Below are 14,161 nucleotides of genomic sequence, written 5' to 3'. Positions count from 1 at the left end.
GTGTCCTCCGTCCGTGGGTCCCGTCCGTGGGTCCCGTCCGCGTCGGCGGCACGCGACCTACGCCAAGGCCGGCCATCCCCACGGCCTAGCGAAGGAGCCAGAGACCACCGCTGCCCCCCCTCAGAAAGCGCGGGAAGGGCGGCTGGCCCTGTCACGCAGTTCTTCCCCACGCCTCCCCACGGACCAGGCCCCCCGCGCGACCGTGGGCGCAGCAGGCGGCGGGGGCCCCGCGGGAGACCGCCGCACCTCCTCCCTTACTGCGAGACCCTTCCCTCCCCGTGCTAGAGCGCCGGCCGAGCCGGTTACACGACCCGCAGGACAGCCCCCCCCCCCCCCCTTCACGGCAAGCGAACCCCACGGGCGTCCCCACCACAGCGCAGGGCCGCGCCGCCAGGAACATCCGGGGGAGCGGCGGGGCGGGGCGAGGCGCTTCGGCTCCGCCCAGGGGGTGGGGCGCGGGGGTACCGCCCCCTCTCCTCCCCTCCCCTCCCCTCCCCTCCGCGCTGCCGCCGGTGATGGAGCCGCGGCGCTGAGGCGGGCTCGGGCGGGAAGGAGAGGAACCGGCGGCGGCAACGGCGGACGGGGCATGCGGCAACGGCGGTGAGGTTCTGAGGAGCTGAGGGAGGCGGCGGTTCCTCCGCGGAGCTCCCTGGGACCGCGCCGCTGCGCCCCGGAGCGCGGCTGCCGGCAGCCGCAAAGGAAGAGAAGGGGCCCCGAGGCGGCGGCGGCGGCGGTGTCGGCGGCGGCGCGGAGCTCCTTCCCCCGGCGGCGGAGCGAGGCGCCGGTTCCCCGCAGGCTGTAACGGCAGCGGCCGCCCGGCTGCGCAACGGCAACGGCGGCCGCGCCTCAGAGTCGGTGCGAGGCAGCGGCCGCCGCGGCGGCGGCGGGCGGGCGGTGTGCGCGGCTCGTCCTCCTCCTCCTCCTCCTCCTCCTCCTCCTCCTCGCCGCCCGGAGGATTTACCCTGCGGGACTCTCCTCCCCGGGCGACCGGTGACAGGCGGGGCCGGCGGCTCCCGTTGCCTCCCCGCCACGGCCGCCCGCCCGCCGCGACAGAGAGGGCCGAGGTGAGTGCGGGGCTCCGCGAGCCGCTCGGGTTCCGCTTCTCCCCCCGCTTCCCCTTCCCCTACTCCTTCCTTCGCTTCGAACTCCCCGGTCGGGGAAAGGGAAGCGCCAAGTTGCGGCAGCGCCGGGCTTCTCCCTCCTCTCCGGGGGAGACGCCGCCTCGGCCCGTCGCCGCTTCCTCCCCGCCGGGCGGACGGAGGAGCGGAGCCGGGGGCGGGGGGGGACACACACCGCCGATAAGTTGCTCCTTGCCGGGGATAAGGAAAGGCTGGGGACGTCCTGCTGCTTCTTCCAGGGGTCCGGGGGCTGCTCGGGGTCGGGGGGCTGAGGGAGAGCCTGGGGAAGAAGGGGTTGGGGTGCCCGGGCGGCATCCCCGGCTGTACCTCGGCACCGCTGTCACGTCCAGTTCTGTGGGTTAATGTTCATTGCGTAACGCCCGACTCATATGCGAGACTTATCTGCTGGGAGCCGGATCAGCCTTGTTTTATTTCCTTTTAATTCATAAGGCTGAAGAGGGTCGGGGAAAACTCACGGCTCTCGTTCCAAGCAGTTGCCTAGAGCAACTTAGTTTTCATGTGACTTTACCCGTGTTACCAGAGGGTTACTACCTCCTTCCACTCCGAGAAAGCAGAAGTGTGTGTTGTCGTCCTGTGTCCCGTCCCCCCCCCCCCCTTTTATTATTAAGTACGGCCAAGTTTCCTTAGGTCCTACTTGGTTTTAGCAGTCTCTAGAACCTGCCACTCTGTAAACTTACAGGGCGAGATACTGAAATAGAAACTGGGTTTTGTGCGGCAGCTGCTGAGAGAAATAACTTTTATGGCGGTGAACAGGAGTGAAACAGCCTCTTCTGTTTATATAAATGATGTTGGCACTACATGAACTGTAAATGAACATAGCCAACAGCTGTGCAAACCAAAACTATGTAAGTAACCATGTATTTCTGTACGCTGCTACTCTCGACTTCGCTCCTTTGCAAAGGCAGTGGAGATCATGCTACTCTGAACGCTTGGAACACCACAGAACTCGTTTTTCTTGTAAATACAAAGGATTGCTTATATTGGAGAAAGCATTTCGCTTTCTAGCGCCAGCTTCATCGGTTTCTGTGACTTGGAATTTTGTCCGTGTCCTCCTGGGACGGTGGCCTTTCTTAAGTGGTATTGCTAGCACTTTGAATTTGAATTTGCTGCATTTTCTCGGGCTTGCCTTATCTGTAAAACATGAATGCATATCGGAGAGGAATATTCCTCAAATGATTGTCCATAGGGAGACCGTGGCAGCATGGTCATCTTCAGAAAAATGATACAAATGGTACCTGGCAAGGATACCACATGCAAGCCACCCTTGAGATCAAGGTGATAATGGTAACAATTGGACTATTATTGGATGCTTCCTGGCGTTTCAGAACTGTAAGCTGCGTGAATGAGGATACCTTATTCCTCATACACCTGGTTCCTGTAGGAATAGGGCAATTCAAAGACACTAATGAAAGTCATGGAAATGTTTTAAAAATACCACATGACAGTTATTGCATAGCCTAGTGGCGAGGTGGTACTGTTTCACTCTTATACAAAGATTTATTCCTCCCCCCTCATCATCTCAAACTAGATTTGTTCAAACGAGTTCAGGAATAAGCTGTACAGAGGAAGAATGGAGGTAATTTAGAATAAATTTCAATGCCAAATTGCTGCTTTAGCGAAATAGTACCCTGCTGTCCTTTCTTTGTTGCATACATGTTGGTAAACTATACGTTAGCTGTAAACTTGTTAAATATTTTTTTCTTCTAGCACAGAAAGAGTGTGGTGTTTGTCTTTGGGATGAGAACAAAAAGTAGCTCTGGGGACACTCATCTAAAAATAGGGTACTTCCAAATACTTAAAGCATTGGAATGCAATTTACATTATGTTTAGTTCAAGGGACAAGAGATTCTTGACAGATTTTGCATTTTATATTTTTAGGGATTTTTTTTCTCTTTTTTTTTTTTAGTGCACATGGTAAGTCTCAGACTATCCACCTGTCACAAAAGTTTGATTCGCAGGACCAAAGTGGTATGTCATGGTCTTTGGCTCTGCAGGCCTCCCTAGTCTGTTTCTTTAAATGTCTATGTGGAAGTGCAGGAACCATCAGATGCAAGTTGGCCTGTACTGGGAGCCGTCAGTGCTTAGAAGGAAAAGGATGGCCTACAAATTGAAATAGAGCTTTTTTTTTTTTTTTTTTTTATAAGATGCATTAAAACACCTTTTAGCAGTTGGAGTGGTGCTTTTGAGAATGTCACTGTTTCATGCTTATAAACCAATCACTTTAGCAAGAATTTTGGAGTTCTTTTGTTTGTCTTAAATTATTAATCAAAATCTGGAAGTCTGTGGTGCTGCCTTTTAGGCCAAGTCTATGTTTTGCATTCCGGTGTTGCTCTTCAGGATCTTGATTTTTAAAGTTTGTTTGGAAGGTGGTGGTTTTGGTGCCTACCCCCCCCCCCGCTTCCTCGTAGGGCCAACTTGGTGATTTTAGCATTGTAATTGTGACAGTCGAGTTTATTTGGAGTTCATCTAGATGAATAGCTTGTGGCAGATACAAGAAGTGTGAGAGGAGGCAGGTGTTGAATACTGCTGTTATAGTATGGGTCTTACACCAATACTTAATAGAAGTAGACTGTCCTTAAACGCGATGTTCCTCATCCCAGTCCAGTTTTCTGTCCATCTTTGACTATTGGCAGATTCTTTTACTATAAAGCACTTGCCACTGCTGCTTTTGAGTCCTGATACTTTTAATTTTCAACAGCTCTGTTCTCGTATTGAACAGAGGTCTTCCTTGAGTTCTACAGGGATGCTTGTAATCCTCTTGTTTATACTAGGTCTACTTAATTTGGAAGGTTGCTGACCATACTAATAATTCTGTCTTTGACTTTCAGTGACACTTCTTCTGCATCTGTTAACATTGACTTTTATCTGCCACTGTGTTACCTGTACATCATGGTTGATTAGTTCCTAGCTGGTTATGTTTTTGGTCTTCTGTACTTGATTAAGCTATGTAACTGTTAACTTTTCTACTTTCTTTTCCAGGTCATTAATTAATGCCTTTAAACTTTGCTTGCTTTATGGATCCTTCAAGCATCCTGCTGTTAACCTTTCGCCGTGTTGAAGTTGGACTACGTATTCATAGTCCAAGCTTCCTGTTTCTTAGCTAGGAGTAAAAGAAAATATTTAAAGCAAAATATAACTGAAATCTGCAAAATATATCTGCAGTGTTGTAATCATGGCTTCTACTCGACTTTTAGCACCAAATCTATTCTTGATGGTACTATTCTAAATTTAACGTCCCCAAATAAAATGTTTTAACTGTGTGCTTGTTGTAAAAGCATTTTGACACCGTCTTCGACTAATTCTGGTGAAGCATTTTTTCCCTTTTGTAGTCTTTCTAGCGAGCTTAATCCATTATGTGAAATCAGCCCATCATAAAAATCAATGGAATTGATATACTTTTAGCTAATGTATTAAAGAGCTGGCTAACTGCTCTATTATTCACTTTTTGATCACTTAAATATGGTTTTACACTATGAAATATGAAGATTCTTAAGGGGCATTTACTTTTGGCTAAATTAGAAGCTTGTGACTTTGAGCACCGCATAAATATCTTGTGCATGTACTGTTGTAGCAACTCCCAACTCATTGAGGCGTTCTTACTGTCGGGTTCACGTAAAGGTCTGGTTATAATCCACTGAAGAAAATTAACTGGAATTCTAAAGCCCCGGACTATGCAGGTTACTGAGTGGTGGTTTGTAGTTTCTTGTAGGAAATAAGACTTTGATTCCTTGTGCCTTTGTTAGAAGGGCCAATGGAACTGAGCAGTCAACACAGAAAGGTGTGTTTAGCTGATAACCTCGGTTGTCACTGAAAACTAATGTGCTTGGAGACTTGGTCAGTTAAGAAAAAGTACCCTTGGCAAGGTGGTCTCCCTAGATTGTCTCTTGATATCACTTACCACGCTTGCTTCTGTGATCCAGGGCTTTATTTTCAATTATTTAAAAAAAACTCCACAACTTTTTTTTAAATTTTTTTTTTTATTTTCCTCTTCTGCCCTTAAGTGATAGGTAACTATGGTGCGGAACTTGATTGTGAAGTGGCTTCAAAACTTTTTTTTTTTTTTTTTGCCAAGGTATTTGGTTTTGCTATTGGAGTGGTCAGCTTCATTTCTGTGGAATCAAAAAGTTATCCTCAATAGTCAGAGCTTTGTCATGGTGTCTTTTCACTGGAATCAGGGTTTAATGACCCCCATAAGTCTCATTGATAGTTTCAGCTCATGTATTTTTCCTTTATTATCAGATCTTTTCCAGCATTTGAGAGAGAGATACAGGTAGGGATATTGAGCACTATTTGTGTTGTAGGCTGCTATTCTGCATAATCTGATGGTCCTTGAGACATTTGTGTTTGCTCTCCTGTGAGAAGTTACTGCTAGTGAAGAACAGTATAAAGCAGCAGCAGTTTGCTACTGTGGAAGTTCAGACTGTGGGACCAGCTGATGTACAGCTGCTGTGAAATTCATTCCTAGTTAAGGAGGGAAGTGTTTTCATACTTTTTTTTTTTTTTCCCCCTCTTGTGTGGTGCTGGTATCAACTTTCAGAAACTTTACTCTCTTAGAAAACTTAACCAAAAGATAAGCCAGTTCAGTGTTGTGCTGTCTAGCTGAAAGAGCTTTAGCATCCTTTGGAGGCAGAACGTGTGAACTGCTCTTTTGTTTCATAACGCTTGTCTTGCTTTTTAAAACTTTGTGCTGTAAATTGCAGGCCAGTGTAATATTGTAAATGTTTTGGAAAGTCTACTTTATTTTCACTACTGCTAATATTAGTTAAGCTGTGTAGGTGGTAGAATCTCTGGGAATTTTTTTGGTGGGATTTCTTACTGTAGATAAACTCTTAGCATTTTTTTGTGCAAATAGTATTTCTTTGTAATGGGGTGCAGTACAATTTTCATGTTGAGTTCCAATATTTCTTCATGTAAGAGATTTCCTGATGTCTAAGTGAAGTCATATGACAAAATTTGTCATCCCGGTTATGCGGAACAATTGAATCAGGATGATATTTAACATCCAAGTTGCCTGTGAAAACTTTTTACAGGCAAGTGAGAAGGTATGTCGTGTTCTTTGACTGTTTTTTTTACAGTGCATCAGAATAGAGTCCAGAGCTTCAGCGGGTGCTTCCCATCGGCCACAGGAATTATGGTAATATCACAGTGCATGAATATCTCATGTTAAGTAGTTCTGCAGGAGACAGGAATACTAGCCTCGTTTTACAGGCACAATATGACAAAGGCCAACAGACCCTGAAGAACTTGAATCCGAATCTGTCTGCTTTTCTATAGCCAGGGGTCATCATTATCTTATCTTTTTCCATGCCGTTTAAGCCTGCACTCTGTATGCTAGCAATGCTTTACTGCAAATTGTGAATGATAACCAGAATTACACTGAATATTAGAAGGGAAGTGATAATGCCAGGATTCTTCCAAGGAGAGGGAAACAAGTTTTGGGTTTGTTTTTTTGGTTTTTTTTTTGAGGGTTCTGTGAGGAACAAACCAGGGGGTGGAAATATTGGTAATGGATTGGAATCAATTGTCAGTGTGTAGAGAGGTTTGGAATCAGTCACTACATATCAGAATGAAGAAGCTGACTGAAAAGCAGAATGAAAAATCAATCAAATGACCATGGACCTCTGTAAAGAGAAAGAGGTATCTAATACTGGTCTTAATCAGATGTCTCCACAACAGTGTTCTGAAATGAGTTTAACTAGAGTGGCCAGGATGAGCAAGGACTAAGACCAAGCATAAAGCTGTGTCTCACCCCAGCCAAACCTGAGTGACAAGCAGATGTAATTTCATGGTCAGTTCTTAACTTTGCTAGGTGATTATTTAAAAAACAAAACAAAACAAACCCCAACAAACCCTCAAAAACCACACAAATACAATAGGCTTCTGAATCTTCAGATGGTCCAAGTGCAAATTAGTTGTAAGTGAAAAAATAGGATTGGTCAGAGTTGTGCTTTTACTCTGTGTGACATTCATCAGTTTGGTTACCATTATGAGTAATTTAGCATTAAGAACAACCTGGGCTCTTATGTGCATATCCTGTTCATGAAGTTTCTGCATTAAATACACTGAAGAGAGAACATTCACTGATGGGGCATTTTTTAAGTATCTTTAAGGACTCATTTAAGTTAAAATTAAACTAATGGATTTATTTAATTTTCCATTCATTGTGTACTCAGGGTAATAGGGATTGATACACTTTTCAGACACAGCAGCTGAATCCTAATTCTAGATGCAAAACTCAGCTTTGACTATTGTCTCCAGACAGTACTTCCGTAAGAAATTACTTCAATTTCTGCTGATTGGAATACTACTTTGAAAGTCCAGTTTGTGAGTTAGTGACTGTCATAAAGAAGTTAAGGATGCCTTTCCACAGAACTTTTTTTTTCTTTTTAAGACCACTTTGTGGTTTTAAAATCTACTGTCTATAGCATCATGTGAATGAAATGAATGTCTGCTATCTTTGAAAAATGGTTGAAGACAGCGTACCAGAGCTGTCCTGTTCCAAAGAGATACTTGGAATAATAGGTATACTTAGAATAGCTGAAAAACCTCCACCCCTGCAAGCAGTATGTGACTTTTTTCACCCTTTCCCAATATACTCTTGCAATTTTTTTTCTTCAGGGCTCACTGATGAGAAGTTTAAGAGATAACAGGTACTTAAATTAGTAATTGTTCAGTAAACCTATTTTGTTTTCAGTTTTCAAATTCTGGAGATAGTGCGGACATGTACACATCATACTACAAATATTAAGCTTCCTAAAGTGCATCAGAGGTACTACAATTTAAATACGTTTATTTGAAACATATATTTCAAGAAAAATGTAACTTTCCCCTTAAGGCCCTCTGCCTACAAAGAGAGGTTATAGAATTGAAATCCTTTTTCAGGCTGACATTTTTAAATATTTGATTTTGTGGTTTATTTTCCTGACCTGAAAGTCTCAGGAACAGCATGAAAAATACAAAGTCGTTCAGTTCAGTAGTTTTAGGGAGTAAGAAAGTGCAGTACCACCTTCAGGAGCCTTAACGCAGATTAAAAATTATCCCCTCTTTGTACCTTCTCACAAACTTATCGTGACTTACTCCTTGCTCCAATGCTGTTTGTGTATAAAAAGGGTTACAGATAGGATAGGAAAGTCCAGTAAGTTAAACTTGCATTTGCTAGAGACAGCTGTAATCTAAGTATCTGGCCTCTGTAAAGAACAGACTGGTAATGTTTTGGAAACGTGGTCCAAGATAGCTGTGGGAAAACAACTCCAAGCTGCTCCGTGGTCCCTTTTCTTCAACTTCTACTGTGGTTTATTTGGGCACTGAAGTGAATAGGGAGAGTAATGTGACAGGAAGGATGCACAGGAATTCTTTATTCTTTGTAAAAGCTCAAGTTCCCTGCTAAAGCAGAACAGAATGGGGCAGCTGCTGATATGTTAGATGGCATACTCATCAAAAATGCGTTTGGGGTTTTTTTTTTTTTTCAGCTTCAAATGGGTTTTAACGTATGGCATCACAGGTTTTATGAACATTGGACTAAAATATTTTCAAAGTGTATAGATCAACATCAGCCTTAAGGACTGCTTCAGCTGTGCAGAGTTCCAGAAGTAAATGGTCAATAATCTAGCCTTCAGAATAACTGTAATGTGCTGAGAGCTTAAAAAGTATTGGTAGTACAGCTTTAGAAAAAATAGCGTTCATTATAGGTTTTACATGCTCTTAAAATCTGTATTTGATGTTCGGCTGTGAACAGATTCATTGAATTGCTGGGAGCTGCGTGACTATTTCATCAAGTCTAAAATAATTTGTATGTTTGTAGTTGAAAGACAACTGTATTGTACAAAATGTTAAAGAATGAGGCAAGATTTGGTACTGTGACTGTCCAGTAACACTGACAGACTCCTGTAGAAAATATTAAGCAATCCATCAACTCTTGTAAAAGTGAAGTTGGAAGAAAGAGACCTAAATGCAGTACAGCAGAATCAGAGTTACTCTGACAAAAGTATCTGAAAAAAATCTTAACTTAGATATTCAAAAGGCATATGGTACAGTTGTTAAAAGTCGAAGGCTATTTTTAATTTTTTTTATTACAAAATCAAGTACTATTTCATAATATTCACATTAATCTGCTATGGTGTCATCTCATCAAATGAAAAAGGGTGTTTAAAAAACATGAACAATTCTAGGAGTCTAGTGAGTAACCAGAACTGGTTAAAACACTTTAAAGCAACATTCACCTTGTGTATGCAGACCCAGCACAAAACTTTTTTCTCTGTCAAGACATGCTTGGCAGGCTATATATCTAATTTTGCACTGCAGTTCTAAATCATAAAAACTTTATATCTGCAGTAGTTAATTTTTAAAAAAGGTAACCAATGCCCAAAAGAAACAAAGTAATCTAGTATATTGAATTTGTTAAATCTTTAAAAAAGAAACCCTATAAAACCCAGAAAACCAAGCCCCTTGTTTCTGCAAGTTATTCGTTTTCCTTTCTTCCTCATGTTTCTTTCTTGTAGTTCCTTTTGGATTTTGCAGAGTTGTCAAATCACATCTTTTATTTTGTCTTTCCATGTCCAGGAAAACTAATTGCTTTTCTGCAACCACTTAATGCTTGAAATCTGCTGTGTACAAGAAACCAATTGTCCCAGTGTCAGCTGTGATCTGATTCACAGAAGTACAATAATATGTAATTTTCTTGCTTTGGATTATATCAAAGCTTTCTTATGCAGTTTTAGACTATCATGACTATTCCTTTTTCCCCCCCAAACTGTGCTTTTTCAAACACAGTAAGAACTTCTTAGAGCTGAAACAATGGTTTCTCTATATTTCATGAGAGTTATGTATATTTGAAAGACATCTAAGGAGTCTTTTCAACCACATTTTCCTCTTTGTTGAAAACTTCATAAAACATCTCAGCTTCTGCCAGGAAAACAATGCCTTTTATTTTTTATAGCATACCTCATGTTATTTGCAGTAGAGTTCAATAGCACTGAGTTGCGGTCACTAGTTTGCACTAATCCACTGGTTTGGATTGCTAGTGTTTTTGAACAAAGAATCCACAATGGGATGGTTTTTAAAATGAGCAGGCTTTCTTTATTGTCACTTCTATGCAGAAGAGCCCAGACTTAAATAGCATGCAAGTCAGGCACCAATTTCCAAATCAAATGTTTGACCTTGGGATCCTCATAGCTAAATTTTCAACTCCGAGGCTGTAAAAATATTTGATACCAACTTTCTTATAATCAAACCATCTTTTGTTGTGGAGGCTAATGAAATTATGATTCACTACCGCTTCCGTCTGCAGGGATGAGCTGTACAATCTATTTCTATGGGGCAGAAACAAGAACAATTTCTTGTTATTCTAAGAGGCTGTGTTTGCTTCTCTATCTGTCACTTGTAAAATGATGGCTGTTAGTTTAAAGCAGCTCTTATCAAATAGTGTTAAACACAACAGCTTAACAGTTTTTCCATAATTTGTGATTTCTCCATTTCTTCCATTTGTTTGGGTGTGTAATGAGTGGTTGGGTGTATGATTAATTTTTATTCAGAAGGATGTTGTAATGATTCAAGAATAGGAGTGGAGAAATGTATCTGAAAGAAGTCAAAATAATAGAAATTAGTGGTAACTTTTTGATACCTAATTTGACATGTCTTAGAGACCTGGCTGTCTGAAAGCGAAGCTCAACCTTTTTCAGAAAAATTATCACTTTTTTTAGTGTAACTCAAGTATTTCGGGGAAAAAAGAAAATTACCTCAAAGCCAACTTACTGAGAATGTTCATTTTACTGTACTGGTGCTTGGAGATTATTCAGAAAAGGCGTGAGCCTTGTATTTTCCTTTGCATGCGAGTTCTTGACATAATTAAATTTACTAGAGATATTTCAATGTATTTTGAATAACTTAATGAGTTCCTTTGTGTTTTAACAATGTATTAAATTGTTACATAAAAGGTAGACTGGGATATGTCAGGAGAGAGACACAGTACTTCTTTAAGAGAAAAGTGATGACTGGCATCTTTGAAGTAAATTAAAATCTGTTTATGGCCAGGCATATCGAAGAGCAAGTGAACACCGTGGCCCAAGGGACAAATGCTGTGTTTAAGATTTCCAAATCTGAGTCTTGTGGTTTGGAGGAAAGGGGATTAGTTTGGCTCTCTGGTGGCAGCTAGAGTTGCTATTGCTTTGGCATCATGAAACTTGTCGTAGGCTGAGCAGTCACTTTCAGACACAAGAAGGAGAAAGTTTATCTGGTCTTAGCAAACAGTTGTTGAAGAATTATCTTCCTTTTCCAAAAGGGATTCATTTCAGATGGAGGAAAAAGAGGAAAAAAAAAAAAAAAATTATTTATAAAAGCTTGAACGCCTATGGAGGAACATTACTGAAAAACCTCCAAGCTTATGAAATCAACTGTATATAGACTAGGGAAATTTTAAGGGACTTCTATCTTAAAACTGTGTATGTGTCTGAAAATCTTTGTGTCTACTGTAACCGAAGGTTTATGGAAGAAATATTGTTTTCTGTTCAGCTTCAAAAATAAAGCTTAATAGAGTTCTAAATAAACTTTTTTTAACATGTCTCTTTTGGGGGAGAGGAAAGTTAAAGACAAAACTTTATTACAGAAAAAGTTCGAAGGACGTTTGGAAGAACTTGAAGGCGCTTGCTTTGGCTGCATCTGTATGGGTCAGATGTCCAGTCTTGAAGTGATGGGAAGGGCGTCTCCCTGGCTGCGCCAGCGCCGGCTGGGCTTCTGTTCCCTGCCTGCAGCTGGTCTGTTTTCTCATCCTACGTCAAATATGGGAGCGTCATGCCCTGTGGGGCACGTAGTCCTTCTTGTAAAAGCTAGTAGTGTTTTTAGACGAACGCTTGCACCAGCCAGTCAACAAAAATCACTTTGGCAGGAGAGGAAGAGTCGCCTTTTGAGACAGTTTGATCTCCTGCTCTGTTCACCTTCAGCCCTCCATCGTTCTTCCCCCGCACTCTCTCCCTCCCCGACTTGTAGGCTGCTTTTAGTCATACTCGATGGGCAAAAGTCCCCAACTGGTACACGTTTGGAGAAAATTGATGCTGAGGAGGGAGACGGACAACTCAACAGCTCAACAGTTGCCTGTTCTTTTCTAGCCTGCCAGTTCACCAGCGAGCCATGGTTTCGACTGACCAGATGGCATACCTAAATTTTGGAACAAACCGTAGCATGTGATGCCTCTTGCTGATTTGGTAATTAAGAGACATAGGGGCGATGTAATAGTATCATGTGGGGAGTGGATGTTTTGGGGGTGGAGGAGTAAAGGAGAGCTCGTAAGGGGCAGCAGCAAGGTGCTGAGGTTATTGCTGGTCACTGAAATCTGTGGGAGATGGGCCACAAGTTCTGCTTTCCACAAGGAAGGATAACTTGCTTTAGCAAGCGCTGCTTGCAGATAGACTGTAATTTATTTCTGAGCATTGATGTTCCATCAGATATTTTTCAGTGTGCTGCTGCTCCTACCGCAGCTGGTTCTTTTAAATTATAAAAAAGTAGCCAGCTGCTGCTACAGGGTAGTTTTTCTAGAACAGAGTGGTAAAAGTTAAACCACTTTGCTTGCAGTAATGAGTAGTTGGTCATGTTTCTTCTCCCCGACACAAAGTTTCCACAGTTGGCTTATGAACTTTTCAATCTGATTTTACTGAATATATATTATTTTTTTTTTGAATGGGAGTAGTTTGAAATCTGCTCATAGAAGAGCTAATTAGCTTATAAAGTGGCTATTTTGTAAGTATACCATCTCCTGTTCTCCTCTTGAAAAACCAAAGAGGACAACAGGAGAGCAGACTTCAGACCAGATGAGAAGATTAATGTATTGTTCATACATGTAAAGTACATAAGCTGATGTAATTAGGGAGAGCGATAACCTAGTTTATTTACTTTCTGAATACCATGAGGAGAAGGAATGAAAGAACCTCAATTCACTGTCTTCGTGCTAATATTTTCTACACTAAAATTAATCTGGATACCTTACCGCATTGGAAAAAACAAGGCTTATTTCTTAACTGTGACAGCTACACACAGAAGGGTGACATGAGAAAATAAAGCAACCGTCTGCTCAGACTTTCTTCAAATTCAGTTGTTGGATATTTAGTTATGACCTAGTTTCTTTGGTGGACATATGTTCTACACCGTAATGTCACAGAATCTATTAGGAAAGACTCCTTATACTACAAATAATAGTATAACTGTTTATAATAATATTCTATCACTTTCCTGAATGAATGCTACTAAATGATAGGATTTTAGGGACTTGACTGTCACTGAGAAGTAAAATGTTGATATAAGTGTGGACATATTTTTAATGTTATTGTCACCTATACTTTCACTCCAGTTTTTACCTGAACCACCTGTTTTTTCTACGTGTAATATGTAACATTATAACAACTTTCTTGGCATAAAAAAAGATAATCATCAAAAGAGTTGGTTGCTTCAAGCCTTGAAGTGAATAAATCCTAAGAAAAAGCATAGGTTGTCTTAAGGTGTGTTGTAACTTTTTTTTCATTTATTGCTAATAGTATCTGAATTATGTCTTTATGTTGATCTGCCTAACAGGGATTGCTCTGTCTCCCCCCCCCCCCCCCCTTTTAGCATATTAACAAAAATTTGCAAATTACGTGTAATACTTTGTTACACTCAGACTTCCCTTCATTCTGGTAATGTTCATGGGTCGTTGGCATTCTTTTCAAAGAATTATAAGTAAATCACTGGGTCACAATATTGAAATACTGTACAGTTGGCTCCTTAGCTTGTGATTATTTCAGTAAGTGTGTAAGTTGTGAATGGTCAAAGGCTAGACTTCTTAATAAAATAAAATCTGATAATGAGACATTGCTTTGTTGAAGGCTCTTTCAAAAGAAGTAGATTGCTTCAAAGAGCAAACGTTTGAGGAGAATTGGGATTGGGTGGTGCAAGTGATCTTACCGAGTATCTTTTAACGATTAAAAGTAGTTGGGGGGGGGGTGTCAGAATTAGAGGCTTTGGTAGCATCTGAACAGCTTTGAAATAAGAACTCTAGTACA

The 14,161-nt window shown here is 41.8% G+C and overlaps 2 protein-coding genes across 4 annotated transcripts in view; one reads left to right on the top strand and one right to left on the bottom strand.

The window, feature by feature from the left end:
- Positions 1-338: 338 nt before the first annotated feature.
- LOC138684556 (proline-rich protein HaeIII subfamily 1-like) lies at positions 339-1,433 on the bottom strand. Its single transcript, XM_069778575.1, has one exon. The coding sequence runs from the start codon at positions 1,431-1,433 to the stop codon at positions 339-341; it is 1,095 nt and encodes a 364-aa protein (XP_069634676.1).
- GALNT1 (polypeptide N-acetylgalactosaminyltransferase 1) overlaps positions 490-14,161 on the top strand; it is a 90,141-nt gene continuing 76,469 nt past the window's right edge. For all 3 annotated transcript variants that reach the window (XM_069778712.1, XM_069778710.1, XM_069778711.1), the window contains exon 1: positions 490-1,064. The gene's annotated coding sequence lies outside the window, so the exon portion shown is untranslated. The remainder of the gene's footprint in view (positions 1,065-14,161) is intronic.

Source organism: Haliaeetus albicilla, chromosome 3, assembly GCF_947461875.1.
Source record: "Haliaeetus albicilla chromosome 3, bHalAlb1.1, whole genome shotgun sequence".
Lineage (NCBI taxonomy): Eukaryota > Metazoa > Chordata > Aves > Accipitriformes > Accipitridae > Haliaeetus > Haliaeetus albicilla.
Note: the sequence above shows the minus strand (reverse complement) of the source record. Positions and strands in the feature narration are given on the sequence as shown.